Here is a 15,655-nt window from a genome sequence, read left to right on the forward strand (position 1 = left end):
TATCTTTCAAAGAGAAGATTTCATGCATTATATTTTGAAATGCTGGTTCATGAAAATGTGATTGTAGATTTAAAATAGCAATTTTCCAGTTGCCCAGTATTTCAGCCAAAATAGGAGTTCCTGAAAAATGTATGTATTTTAGAAAACACATCTGCCCCTAGTTAATGATATAATTATTTTTCACTTTCTTAGCTTAGAAATCCTAATGAAAGTACAAAGAGGGGACTAGTAGTATTTAGAAGATACCATAAATGACATATCCACTCTACAAAGATGACTCAGAACATTTTAGTACAAACCTACTTAAAGACTCAAATGCAAATTTCATTAGAGAAATAAGGCCATTCAGAATTGTTTGCCTTAGAATTACTGTCATAAATCAGTCTAATGCTCCTTCTGAAACATTTAATGGAATCTGCTAGACTTCAACTCCTCTGAGGCCTACAAGGAAAAGGAGACACTGAGACAATGAAAACACTTAAGTTATCCCTTTGTGGGGAAGAAGAAAGATGCTATCTTTTTCTGGGCCCCTGATTTGTTTCCCTTAGTTAAGTGCTCCTGAAAGCACCTTGGCTTTTAAACAACTGGCTCCTTCATCTCGGGCTCCTGTGATTCAGTGTTGTGTTAAAATGCATTCCTGATGAAGGCAGATGTCATACTTGACTGGTCCTCCAAAGTGATTAAGGGCTTTTGTATCAGAGCCCAACCAAGGAAACTATTTAAAATAGAGGAAAATTAATACATAAAGTTGATTATAGAGAGGATAAAACATCTGCGAAGTCATCAAGAGGACAGTGAGACAACCCAGATATAATATTGCCAGCAAGTAGTTACCATCCCTGAGCTAAAGTGACAAGGGGATGAAGTACTGCCACAAGAACTCAGAGTCAGGTTCACACAATGGATGCCAGAACTATAACGGGTCTGGTCCACTGGGAACTGCAGCCTCAAAAAATATCACTAAATACACAGTAAGAGGGGAAGAAATGCCCTGGCTTCTCTCTTACTGAATCTCCTGTAAGTGCTACCTATTGGTCAAACACAACTGGGATGGGGAGGGGGGTTTATAAGAATCCCCTATATTTCTGATGTAACATATATGTAATCTAAAGCTTCTTTAATTTAAAAAACAAAAACAAAAACCAATTGGAAATCAGCTGTCCTTGGAGTCAAGGAAAGGCAGCCTACAGAGTTAGCCCTGCTTTAATACAGAGGAGCGGAGGAGAAAGGTGCAAAATGGTTCTGAGGACAAACAAGTCCAAGATCACTGCATCTTTCAACGAAATTTACATCATAAAGACAATCTGTAAATTCACTCAAACCGGCTCATTTCTTATTTCAGTCATTACAGAGACCAGTTCTAAGACTTTAATTGATTAACAGTACTTTGAGATCAGCTTTCAGATTTCAGGATAAAAATTAGAGTATCAATATCTGTTCTGCTGGGCAAATAGTTTTTTCAAGCTGATATGTAAAAATGGTCAACTAAAGTGAGAAGAAGTTTCCTAAAGTTTGCTATAAAGTTTAATTTGGGGCAATTTAAATGATGCAGTTTTCAAGAAAAATAAAATATTCCCTAGAGAAAAATGATCATGTCACCCAACACTGAGCATAAACTATTTAAAACCATTGGCAAATAAATGCCTCAAAAGTGCTTTCTCCATAGCATCTTTTTCTAGTCTCTAGAGAGATTCTGGATTTCTTAATTGTAGAAGACAAAATTCATAGTGTCTCAATTCATAAAAAAACACAGTATGATGATATAAATACTCTGGAGTGGGGAAAAAAACCATACTGCGACTAAGGACTGTTTAAAAGCCATTCAGAAAAAAACAAAACAAAACAAAAACATAAAAAAGAACAAAAAATTAAAATCAATACAAAAAATAAAAATAAAAAACAAAAAATAGAAAAGATAAAATGAATAAAAGCCATTTGACATAAAAATGTCAATGCACTGCTTCATATACAAATAATAATGCCAACAACAAGGACTTGCACTGGATCTAGGCTGGAGCATTACTACATTAAATCTGAATCTTCATGGGAGGCAGACTTGGCCCAGTGGATAGTGGGTCTGTCTACCACATGGGAGGTCTGCGGTTCAAACCCCAGGCGCAGCGCTGATGCACGCAAGGAGTGCCCTGCCACGCAGGGGTGCCCCTTGCGTAGGGGAGCCCCATGCACAAGAAGTGCCGCCTGTAAGGAGAGCCGCCCACCGCGAAACAAAGTGGAGCCTGCCCAGGAATGGCGCCGCACACATGGAGAGCTGATGCAACAAGATGACGCAACAAAAAGAAACACAGATTCCCGTGCCGCTGACAACAACAGAAGTGGACAAAAAAGAAGAACACGCAGCAAAATGGACACAAGAGAACAGACAACTGGGGCAGGGGGTGAGGAGAGAGAATTAAAATAAATCTTAAAAAAAAAAATCTGAAAATTTCAAAAGCTCCTTGATATTTCTGCTCTTTTGCCAGAATTACGCTTATTCAAAATTTATAAAGAATTATAAAGCAAAACTCACTTCCATATTTTTATCAATTCATTTAAAGAAAAATATACATCTAATGCATTTATCTTTTTAAAAACTTACTTTCCAAATGGTTAAGAAATTCTTGTTTATCTAGAGATATTCTACCTCATCTTCATTTTAATTAGTCACATCAGTTGTCAAACCCCATTAATTTTACTTTATATACATTTTAAAACAAACATTCTGCTTTGACTCTGATTTCAATAGCTTTATATATAAAGTTGAATAACATACATTAATTTCATTATTTTACTAGTATCAAAAAGTAAACATAGGAATTTCAGTATGACAGCGACAGGGGCAGCATCATGTTAATTTTGATGGAATAGTCCAAAAAAGTCCTTAAAAGCCTTGGAGGCTTTTAGGCAAACACATTTATGTCTCCATAAGTTTAGAAAGTAGAAAAATAATGATGTATTATGATTTTAAAGGTAAAAATACTTATTTTTTCTCCTTTTTAAAAATTATAAATAGCATTCAACTACCAAAGATCATAGCTGTTTTAAAATAGTGCCACCATTCTGCAACTTACATAATTAAATGCAGAAAAACAGCTATCTTACTCTTGGCCTATTTTTTTATTTTATCAAAAAAAGTATTTCTCTTTCTATAAACACTTACCATCCACTCAGATATAATGACATCCACTTTTTCTACAGGCAGATGAACGTCCTCAATCTTCCCTTTAATTAGTATAATAATATCTTCAAGTTTATTTAGTCTGAAAATTATCATAATGAGTTAAATTAGTATGTTAAATAGGATCTGAAAGCTAGTCAAATTATATAATTTCTTGCCAACTGTTCATACTGTTTTGTAGAACTCAAAATTATGTTCAAAGTTTATTCATCCCCTGAGCGCTACATTTTTTTTGGTCATTCCATTAATGCCCATGAATGTTCCTGGTTAATATATGTATATAGCAATATAATGAGCCTATATTTAAAACTACAGCCTGATAAATTCTGAATTTATCAAGAATACTTATCAATAAAATTATTGATTTTAAAAAAGAGAGAGAGAAGGAAAAAAAAACCACATAGACAACAAAAAAATTACGGTTTAACGGGAAAGAGTGTGCCATCAGGAAGAGAATCAGAAACCAGAAGCCCTTACTGTGAATCCCAGCTCCTTTAGCACTTACCAGCCATGTGATCTTCACCAAATTACTCAATAATCTCTCTTTGCCTGTGTGCTCATGTGTAAAAGAGAATGATAATGCCTGCCCTATATCCTTGACAGGCTACAGTGGAGATCAAGTATTTGTGAAAGCTGTGTATAAGCCCTCAAGTTCTATATAATAATGATATTATCATGAATAACAGAATATTGTATAAAACTTTGAAATTCTAAACCACAGAATTTAACATTGTCCAATAGCACTCACTAGATACTCTTATATGCTTGATTTTAAGATTAGCATAATTTTTCAACTTTTTTTTTTGTGGAATTTTGAAATGAAACTTAGAGAGGTAATTTCAGAAAGCTAAAACAAGCTGCTGATTAAGTTTATATCTAATTAAATAAATTCTCAAGATTCAGAAGATGAACATTTAAATTACAATCGTTTTTTTATTCCAACAAAGGAGGGATTTTTTTCTCCCAATTCCACTGAGGTCCTATTTATAGAACAGAATCCAATTAAATGTATTCATTTTAAGGTTAGTTTGTTGAATTTCAAAAACATAGATACCTAGGTGACATCACCAAAACCAACAGACAGAACATTTCTATTTTCCCCCAAAAGATTCATTAGTGCTCCTTCCTAGAGAATCACCTGCAATTCTGATAGCCACGGATTTTCTTTCTTTCAGTATAGATTATATTCATATTTTGTAGAACTTCATTAAAATGGAATCATATTGAATGCACTTGTGTATGGTCTCTTTCACTAAGCCTAATCTTTTTTGGATTCATATATACTTTTGTGCTTATCAATAGTTTGTTTCTATTATTGCCAATACAACACTTTCTCAATTACTATAATTCAAAATAGGTTAGAAAAATTGATTGTGTATGTCCTTCAAATTTATTTCTTCTCTTATAAAATTCCTTTGGCTATTAAGGTCATTTGTGTTTCCAGATGAATTTTACAATCAGATCTCAATATGTGTTTTGTACTTTTCAGTGTTCAGGTCTGTAATGGACTGAATTGTGTCCCTCAAAAGGCTAAGTTGAAGTCCTATTCCCCAGTACCTCAAAATGTGACCTTATAGAGTCATTACAGATAGAATAAGACAAGTTAAAATAGGTCATATGAGAATTGGGCAAGTCAATATGACTACTGTCCTTATAAGATGAATGTGGACGGAGAGGGAGAGTGAAGACAGTCATGTGATAGAGGAAGAGATAGATAGAATCACGCTGCTACAACCCAAGGAAGCATGGCCCTGGTCACACCTTGATCTTGGACATCTAGCTTCCCAAACTGGGAAACAATAAATTTCTGTTGCTGTTTTAAACCACCTACTTGGTGGTACTTTGTCATGGTAGCCATAGGAAACTAAGAAAAGATCTTATACACATTTTGTTAAAATTTCCCCTATAAAGATGGGTTTGGATGCTGTTGAAAATGGTATATATTTTTTAAACTTCAATTTCCAATTATTTTACGCTACTTTATAGAAATGTATTTTCATATTTTGACCTTGATTCCTGAGACTACTAAATTCACTTACTAGTTTTAGTAGCTTTTTTGTAGATTCCTTAGGATTTTACATGTACATGATCATGGCATCTGGGAGAAGTAAAATGACTGTTTACTTCTTCTTTCAAATGTATATCTTTTATTTCCTTTTATATCACTTGCTAGATCCCCCCCCTCCATGATGTTAAATAGAAGTGGTAAGAGTGAACAACCTTGTTTTGTTCCTGATTTAGAGGGAAAGCATTTATTACTATTAACTATGACAATACCTGTAGGTTTTTCATAGATACTATTTATTAGGTTGGAAAGTTCCCTTCTATTCCAAATTTACTGAAAATTTTTATTATGAATGAGTGTTGAACTTTGACAATTTTTCTCCCCCTTTTAAGATGATTATATGGTTTTTTAAAATTCTGTTAATATGGTGAACTATATATTTTTTGAAAATGAAATTTTTTATTGTTTATTTTTTTAAAGATACATAAATCATACAAAATGCTACATTAAAAAATATAAGAGGTTCCCATATTCCCCACTCCCCACCCCATCCGCACTCCTAACACATCAACAACCTCTTTCATCAATGTGGCACATTCATTGCATTTGATGAATACATTTTGGAGTACTGCTACACGGCATGGATTATAGTTTACATTGTAGTTTATATCTCCGCCAGTCCATTCAGTGGGCTATGCCAGGGTATATAATGTCCTGCATCTGACCCTACAATATCATTCAAGACAACTCCAAGTCCTGAAAATGCCCCATATCACACCTCTTCTTCCTTCTCCTTGCCTTCAGCATCTCCCATGGTCACTGTCTCCACATCAACGATACAGTTTCTTCCATTGCTAGAGTTACAATAGTTCTATAGTAGAATACCAGTAAGTCCACTCAAATCCGTATTTTATCCCTCCATCCTGAGGAACTTGGGATGGCGATGTCCATTCCACCTCTAAATCGAGAGGGGACTTAGATACCACATGGTTGATAGATGGATTCTCCTGCTTGCAGTTGTAGACTCTCTCGGTTCCCTGGTGTGGTGGTTGACCATCCTTACCTTCCTGTTAGCTGACCTAGTTAAGTCCAATGAATCGAAGAGTAGGAGTTGCAACTCTGCTGAGACTCAGCATCCAGCTGGCACATGGACAGGCCAGAGATTCAACTCTCCTGAGTATACACAAACCCTAGAGCCAACCACAGTTCAGTATAAGTGACAGAAGCATGCGTAGAGAGGTCACATCTGAGTCCAAGTCCATCACACTCAGGAGCACAAATTCCAAAGTAGGGCCCACTGGCAAGGCACTGAACTCCAGAGCCATCTGCCATGACCATAGGACTTGGGTATCTCTGCAGCCCTCAGGAGCACCACTATGATTGTACCTACTTTGGCTGTCTCTGGGATCCTGCTGAGATGTGCATAAGTGCAATTCCTCTGATGACCTCCTGACTCATTTTAAAGTCTCTTAGTCATATAAACCCATTTGTCTTTACCATTTCCCCCTTTTATTCAAGGTCTTTTTCTATTTGCATCACCAACTGGTGATTGGTAGTATCCCTTGGTGCCAGGGAGGCTCATCCCTGGGAGTCATGCCCCACGCTGGACGAAAGGTAATGGAATTACATGCTGAGTTTGGCTTAGAGAGTGGCCACATTTGAGCAACATGGAGGCTCTTAGGAGGTAACTCTTAGGCACCCTGCAGCTCTAGGCCTAGTTGAAATTTCAAGCACACATGCTCATAAGCATAGTCATCAGTATCAGGAGCCCATCATTGGACCACCCTTCTTCATTGGTCTTTTCCCTTGCACTTTGGGGATTGTTACTGTTCCACTGGGGAATGTGACAGAGCTCCCCTGGATAGAAACTCAGCACTCTCTGTTGTTGTAACTCTACCTACAATGATGATACCCAACGAATATCCAAACATATTTATATACCCTATATGCATGTCCTGGAGAAGTCCCTCCTACCCAGGCATCCCCCATCAATGACACCCCACACCAGTGCTCTTCCCCTGCCATGGTTGAGTCCCTCTGTGATCCAAAACTTCTTAAAATATGAAGCCTAATATATTGCCAAATTCAATTTGTAGGAAAATGAAATCGTAATGATAGGTTTAAGGACTAGAAATAGAATACATAATAATTTAGAAAAACTAAAACAAAGTAAAAAATAAATTGGGGTATTAAAAATGAAAAATATCATAAAACTTTATTTTGACATTTTACCTTTCATCACTGTAACAGGTGTTGCCCTGTATGTACAGTGGCAAAGCAATCTCTCTCATTCCTTTCTCAGTATCTACATTTTTAAAAAAAAAATTTTATGTCTTCAAAAAGTTTTAGATCACAGTAAAATCATGTATACAATATAGGGGACTCCCATATACCCAACATCAAACCCTTTTCCCCCCCTTCCCCAACAATGATCTTTTTACATTTTTGAATGTTTAGTCTACCTTGCCCTCCTAGGATAAACCTTACTTTGTCATAGTTTATATCCTTCATATAAGGGTTGTTGAAAAAGAATCTGTAGAAAAAGTAACAAAGACCACAGATGTTCCACAGAAGCTTAAATTACCTTCTATCTGGCTTTTCACAGAAAAAGTCTGCCAACCCCTGCTTTAGAGCACTGTGTTTAGATCACAGCTAAGACATAAAGATTACAGTGAGAAGATCTAATATAGAACTAAATGGGATCTCCAAAGGAAATAAGAAATAAAAGAGACATATACTTAAGGAGATAAAGGATGAAATTTTTCTGTAACTGATAAAAGACATTAAGCTACAGAAAAAGAAAACTATGTTGGAAAATAGTCTGGCAGTATCTAGGAAATCTGAAGATGTATATATTCTTAAAACTTCCAATTCCATTTGTAGATATATAATCTACAGATATGGGCACAAGAGCATATGCACCATATGTTCACAGCATTGTTCATAAAACCCTACACCAAAAACATACAAATATCCATCAAGAACAGAAAGCATAAAATGTGATGTATTTATCCATGGCATACTACACAGCAATAAATATGAATAAACTACCAACTACACACATTAATGAATCTTAAAAATAATGCTGAGTAAAATAAGCTAGACAAAATGATACATAATATATCATTCCTTTATATAAAGATCAAAGTTAGGTAAACTAATCTGTTTTATTTTGGGATACCAAGTTATACGGTTAAATTATAAAGCAAAGTAAGAAGAAGATTACCATGAAAATCAGGATGGTAGGTATTTCAATCAGGCAGGGAAGACTTCTGACCAAGAAAGGTAAGTGGAGGTGGGTAGGAATTTGAAGTTTCTTGTCCTGGATGATGGCTATGGTGTTTAGTTTAATTTGCTATTTATGCATATTAAACATAGTTGTTATTTGTTTTATGCACTTTTTGCATGTTATATTTCACACAAAAAAAGTTCAAAAGGAAAGGATACTTATATCCTATTTGGGTTCTTTCAAAGGGTTATTTAATAAAATTCTTCCTGGTAAAATTAATATAGTTAGGTGCTGTTTACTGAAATATTTATTAAAGGTTTAGTAACTACAAATACTTCAAAGGAAACTAGAAGAAAACTTTATAAAAGAAAAAAAAGTTCCTATTACCTAGAATTATCTTCAGAAATGGTTAGACAGAAACAAGATTTGGCTCTGTAAGATACCATCTGCTCAAGCTGTTTACTGTCTGCTACAAGTCATAATCCTATTTGCATCAGTAATTACTTGGTGCTCAAATATGAATATAAAAGGAAAGACTATGATTTTGGGGAAAACACAGGGAAAAAGACAAAGCCCCCAATTCCCAGTAATTCTTCATTAAAATGGTTCAACATAGATATCATTTATGCAGTTAACCTCTTTCATTAGATTCTTAATCTTTATCAACACCTGATTTTCCATTCATTAAAAAACCAAACCAGAAAGGAAGATGGTGTCAGAACAGGTACATAGGGTTCAACTTGCTCACAAAAACAATGGAGGAAGGGCAAAGAACTGTCCAAGGGACTTGCCTTGGGGCTCTGCAGACCATGAGAGTGCTGCACAACCCCAGAAGGGAGAGAGAGAGCCAAAGAAGTCAAAAGGAAAACCATAAGTTACTAGCTGCCATGACCAGGAATGGCACCTATCTCCTACAGTCAAGGTGTGCAACCTGGATAAAACCTGTGGTTCACTGCAGGCAACTGAGAGGGGAACAAACATCTTTCTCCCCAGGAAAAGGCAGAGTATGGCAGAGGGCCAAGACTGGATTCTCTTCAGTGAATGTGGCCAGCAAAGCCTGCTTTGAATCTTCGCTCTGACCAGACCAGAGCGAGTGGAGGTTGAGTTACCTCCTTGCAAAGGTTTTCCACTGAGTGCTATCTGCTGACTGGCTGGGTAAGAGAAAGAAGAAAACTGCTTTTAGATGTCTTTTGTCCCCTTGATCTGGTCTGCAACCCATTAGTGAGGCCCTAGCCCTATTTTGATAATTTAGGCTGGGCAATGTTAAAGACTTAGAAAAAGATGAACCAAAAATCAAAGAAGAGCCATGAAACAAAACCACTAGGCAAGAAAGAGAAATTGACTGTCAGAGCAAATTCACCAACATATTCAGATGCCTAGACATCAGCAAAAATTACAATCCATACTAAGAAACAAGAAGACATGGCCCAGCCAAAGGAACAAACCAAATACTCTGTCGAGACACAGGATATAAGACAACTAATCAATGATTATCAAACAAATTTCTTAAATCAATTTAATAAGTTGAAATAAAATATGACTAAAGAGATAAAGGATATTAAGAAGACATTGAGTGAATATACAAAACAATTTGAAAGAGTGCAAATAACAGCAGATTTGAATTAATGGAGGACAGAATTAGTGAAATCAAAGACAGACCATCTGAACTTGAAAAGCCAAGAGGACAGAAAAAGAAAAGAATGAAAAAATGAAAAAAGGTTTCAGGGAATTAACTGACAACACAAAATTTACAAAAAACCAAACCAGAGATTTTACTTACTTTTTCCCCATGTGGCTACTCAATAAACCTTTCTTTAGCAATAAAACATTCCAAATGAGTTCTATCTTGGGAAATATCTGCTCATCCACCTAATCTAGAAAAATATGCCATTATAATAAAAAGTGTATTTTTTTTTGTAATTTTCTTATTCTAATAAGCACTGAAATTATCAATCTTTTCTAAGTGGAAATTTTTTTAGGACACAACACTTTTTCCAATCTTAATGTAGAAATTTAACTTGTATTTCATGATAAAGGGCATCATCATGATTAATTATCTTGTACTGGGCATATGGAGATAAAAGGAAGAACATGGTCTAAGGGGGAGAGAACAATAAACAGCACAGAGCACCATGGGAGCTCACATGATAAACACCTAAGTAAATGACATATGAGCTAAGGAAAGGACCGAGCATCCATGAAGTTATACATGGATATGGAAGTGGGAGAGGGTCATGTTTTATGTGCACAACTGCCTGTGTGTGCGTATGAGAGAAAAACGGCAATTTTGAAGGACTATAAATAGCTTAACATGACTAGAACAACAAAAGGAAGTGTGTAGTGACAACATTGGGAGGTAGACAGACGTGATGCTAAGACGTCTAGATTTTACCTAAAGACAATGTAAAGGCCCTTATAGATCTTTTAGAGTGGGAAACACAGGATCAAATTTGTAATTTATTTTGCCAGATATGATTTAGATAAAAACCATGGTCCATATTCTAATGAAAAACATGGTCTAGTAGAGAGACAAATAGCATAAGATACCATGTAGGGTCATACATTTAACACATCTTAATATCTATAGGAAATGAAAAAATAATTCTAAAGGTCACCCAGAAGAATATATGGGAAATAGTAACTTATTTTTTTAAGCATATGGGCTAGGGACAGAGGGGATATCCTAACATGTACAAAAATATACAAGGTATAATATTACTTTGCTTTCAGGTCAATACGCATACAAGTGCACTTTATTATTTCTCTTCTGCTCTCCAAACCCAGGGAAGTGACAATAAAGTAATATAAAATGTAATAATAAATGCACAGGGATTTTAGGAGGGAATATCAAAGGGAAAAAGGGAAAATGATAGCATATTGGCAAAACCATGAAAAAGGACTTTATTCAGTGCAGTGCACACTGAATCAGAAAAGATTGTAGTAGAGATGGGAGCCATTCTTCATAACACAAATCCCTCAAGTTAGGAGATATAAAAAGTAGGAGTAAGAAAAATTGCCTGAAAAATTGTTGGCAGAATGATGCCAGATCAGCTTTCCCTCCCCTCCCCTCATGGAAAAAACCTTTACTAATTATCTTTATTAGGGAATGGAATCCATTTACAACAGTAAACAAAAATCGAGAATCCTTAACCTTTGAGATGGGAAGAGATGTACATCAACAGGAAATAAACCCTACCAGGAAGATAATTTCAAATGTGGGGACAGTGGAATCAGAACAAGGTCATTACATGTGCTGTCCCCCTTCCAAATGTATCTCTTGTATTTTCAGGTGTGACATCGTGGAATTACTAGCATTAAGGATATTTACTGCATGAAATAGGAATAACTCATCTTCTAACAGAGTGGGAGGAAAGTGATGAAAAGAATATGATTCAAGCAGAGACAATGAGCATTCAGGCTTTGGTAAATGATAATGATGATTCATTTGTCTTTGAATATTTGATATCCTAGGTCTTAAAGATATATTCATCCATACATCTATTGGATAAGTATTTATATTGAATGGCTACTATGTGTCAGGTCCCCTACCAAGTACTTGGGGCAGGCACATAAGTGAACAAAGAAAAGAAAAATTCCTGTCTAATCTTGGGGAGCTGATATTCTAGTAAAGTTTTACATTTCTAATGGATTTTATCTCCTGTGGAAACTGGGACTTTTAGGACTTGATAGTTATCTCTGATAGTAGGATCACAGGTCTTTTTTGTTTCTTTTTTTATCCTCTTTTATGTTTTCCCAATGCAAAAACAGAAACATTTTTCTTCCCTTTCTTCTTTCTTTCCTTGGAGTGGAGGAAGACTTAAAGGGAAATCAATCTTGCTACACAATGCAGAACACATGGTGGAGAGCAGAGTCTAAGGCAAAGACAAAGTATAAACAACAGGGCCAGTTATATGCAGATGCAGTAACTCATGTGTAAGATAGAAGAAAATGAATTAAGGCACTTATTAGCAGAGGGAGAGGCAATGAGAAACATCATGGATCAACAATTAACATAGCTCAGTCTCCAACAGGGTTAGTTGGGTACAGGTGAGGAGATCGAGGATGAATTCCAGATTTCAAATGAGTCAATACAGCAGGTCTGTTTTTATGCAGACCTGCTGTTTCTTGAATCCATAGTAATGACTCTTGATCAAACTCTGAGCACAAAATTCCTGGAAATCTTCATGTAGTTACTGCATAAAGATATTAACTAACATGCCCAAAGCTGTGACAGCACATTTAAAGTAAACACGAAGATTCACGAAGTTTTCTTTGTGCCTGGTTTGGGGTCCAAACCATGAACTGGACAGATGGCAGGTATGCGCCTACATGACCAGCTCCCTTCAAGAATTATGAACTCTAAGACTCAAGGAAACTTTCTGGGTAGAGACATCTCCTATGTATCTCTGAAGTTCACAACTGGGGGGAAAAATGTGTCTTGTGTCTCTAACGAGAGATGGGGAGGACTCAGAAGTCTGCACTTGGTCTCTCCAGCCTTTGACTATGGTTATCTGATCCTGCTGTTTCTGCACTATAGTCACTGAGGCAATAAATCTTAGACCTGAGCACAACTTTATATTACATGTGTGAGTTCTTCCATTGAGTCACTGAACTTATGGGTGGTTCTGTGACCCCTAAGATGGGCCCACTGAATGGACAGGAAATGTAGGAATTTGGGGGTGGTTTGGGGGTTTTGAAGGAAGAACTAAATTTTGTTTGCTTGTAAGGTATCTTGATCTCCTTCAATGTCTTCATCCATTATATATGGCTTTTCAGCAGCAAAATATGCTTTTTGGTTGTTTTTTTTTTTTTTTTAAACCATTTTAGCCTCATCAGCAGTTTAAAATCTTCTTTAGTTTTATCTGAGCCTTCCATGTTAATTCTATTAAATTTAGCAACAAAATATGAAGGAACACCCCTTACTTTAAGAATTTCTGCTGGTATATTTTATAATCCTACACCAGATCGTAGGTATATCACCATCACATTAAAAACAATTACCTTGAGACACTTAAGGTCTACTCAAAAACCTTTACTAAGTTTCTACCAGTATCAGACACCAGTATCAGATGTTAGAAATTCAAAAGATGAAGAAGATAAGCCCCTGTCCTACAGGTGAAAGAAGGACACTTACGTAACCAGGACAACAGATCAAAATATTCTCTATGCTTTTCTTAATGCTTCATTTCTAACAGTATTCTAGACAGAGGCAATATAAAAGATTGCATCTTAAATGTCATACTGAGATTTAAAGTACTTCACTCTGCCTGTATAATGGATCAACCTTCTCATGAAAACTCTTCTGCAATAACATCCAAAAGTCTGAATAATGAGCTATTCTGTGGCTGAGTCAATGAGAAACCAAAGGCAAGTCAGTATAATGCTAAAAATATTAGCAGAAGGTACCTCTGTTTCCTGAGGGTGAATATAATATACAATTGGCTGGCAATTGAATAGCTTTGCTGTCCTTAGGTAAGTTTATGTTTCTGAATCATCATTCACTGCAGGGTTCAAAGTATGAAAGCAACAATAAGAAACAATTCCTCGTTCTTCGATGTATGGCTTTGAGTTCTATTTGCCCCTGCTAATAGAACATCTTTGAAAATCTATATTCTACTTCATTCATATCTCAAAGTAGCCAGTATGACTTTCTTCTTAAGCCCTGCCATATACATAATATATATATATATCAGTTTACTTTAACAACCAAAACACACTCCATTCTAAATTTGTTTCTTTAGAAATGTTAGCACTTTTTTTTAAAAGGAAAGAGATAAAACTTATTTTTAAAGTATCTATCTTTCAGGATTTAAAGTAGACTTACAGATGTAATCTTATGAAGTTTTACAAAGAAATTCTAAAGTGTACAGTAGATTTCTGACAGAGAAAAAAGTCTCAGAGGAGCTAAAGATGCACTCTATGAAGAAAATTCAGAGTCTACTTTCATTGATAATAGTTATAAAAAGTTTCAATATGCAAGAATAGACAAATGTAGATGGTGAGAGTGGAGTTCAAAAGAGTAGTCTGAATGAAGAATAAAATTAGCTAAATCTTGACTTTGTTGTAAGTCAAAGAATACAGACTGAAGTGGAATGACAAAACGAAAGCCACCATCTTTTGATATCTGCAATGAATGATCATTTTAGATAACCATGCAAAGATAAAGCATTATTGGAGGCACTGATAACAAGCCTAAGACACCACCACTAATAATTAATATTATTATAACACTGAGTCAACAGTTATACCCCAACTACTTTGCAAAGCACAATAAACAGATTTAATCCTTTATGAAATGGTCAACACTATGGTCAACCTCATTTTATAAACCAAGAGCAGTGTTGCAGTGCCTACTCTCCAGCTGGGTAGACTTACCGAGGTCACCTGACAGGGAGGTGCGGATGGACAACCACCACCCCAAGGAACCAAGAGAGTCTACAGCTGTGGGCACGAAAGTCCCACCCACCAGCTGTGTGGGATCGAAGTGCCCTCTCAATTGAGAGGTGGAGGGGGCATTGCCATCCCAGGGTCCTCAGGATGAGGAATAAAATATGAACTAGAGTGGACTTACTGGTATTCTATAGAATTATTGTGACTCTAGCAATGGAAGAAATGATATCACTGATGTGGAGACAGTGGCCACAGGAGTTGCTGAAGGCAGGGAGAGGGAAAAAGAGGTGTGATATGGAGGCATTTTTGGGACTTAGGAGTCGTCCTGAATGATATTGTAGGGACAGATGCAGGACATTATATATCCTACCATAACCCTCTCAATGGACTGGTAGAGAGTGTAAACTACAATGTAAACTATAATCCATGCTGTGTAGCAGTGCTCCAAAATGTATTCATCAAAAGCAATGAATATACCACACTAAGGAAAGAAGTTGTAGCTGTGGGAAAAGTGGGGGGTGTGGGGAGTGGGGCATATGGGAAACTCCTATATTTTTTAATGTAACATTTTGTGTGATCTATGTATCCTTTAAAAATAAATAGAAAATATTTTAAAAAGAAACAAGTGCTTTTCATACTATAAAAAAGTCAAAAGAAGAACATTCCTGAAGAAAAATACAATATTGTCTTACTGCCATCAAAAAGACCTCCTCTTCAAATTCTCTATAGGTTCTAAGTAAAAAAACTATTGAAGGTAATCAGCACGTATTCTGTAAATAGTTAAATGCGGATATAGCATAGCAAACTGACAATGAGGTTGAACTATGGAGTCAGACTATCTGGGTTCTAATCTTGG

The 15,655-nt window shown here is 36.0% G+C and overlaps 1 protein-coding gene across 2 annotated transcripts in view; it reads right to left on the reverse strand.

The window, feature by feature from the left end:
- Positions 1 to 15,655, reverse strand: part of PRMT3 (protein arginine methyltransferase 3) — a 155,330-nt gene that overhangs the window by 88,234 nt on the left and 51,441 nt on the right. For both annotated transcript variants that reach the window (XM_012525660.4, XM_004459811.5), the window contains exon 10: positions 3,158 to 3,257. In XM_012525660.4, the coding sequence (XP_012381114.1) occupies positions 3,158 to 3,257 (100 nt within the window). The remainder of the gene's footprint in view (positions 1 to 3,157; positions 3,258 to 15,655) is intronic.

The sequence above is a fragment of the Dasypus novemcinctus genome, chromosome 10 (genome assembly GCF_030445035.2).
Source record: "Dasypus novemcinctus isolate mDasNov1 chromosome 10, mDasNov1.1.hap2, whole genome shotgun sequence".
NCBI lineage: Eukaryota > Metazoa > Chordata > Mammalia > Cingulata > Dasypodidae > Dasypus > Dasypus novemcinctus.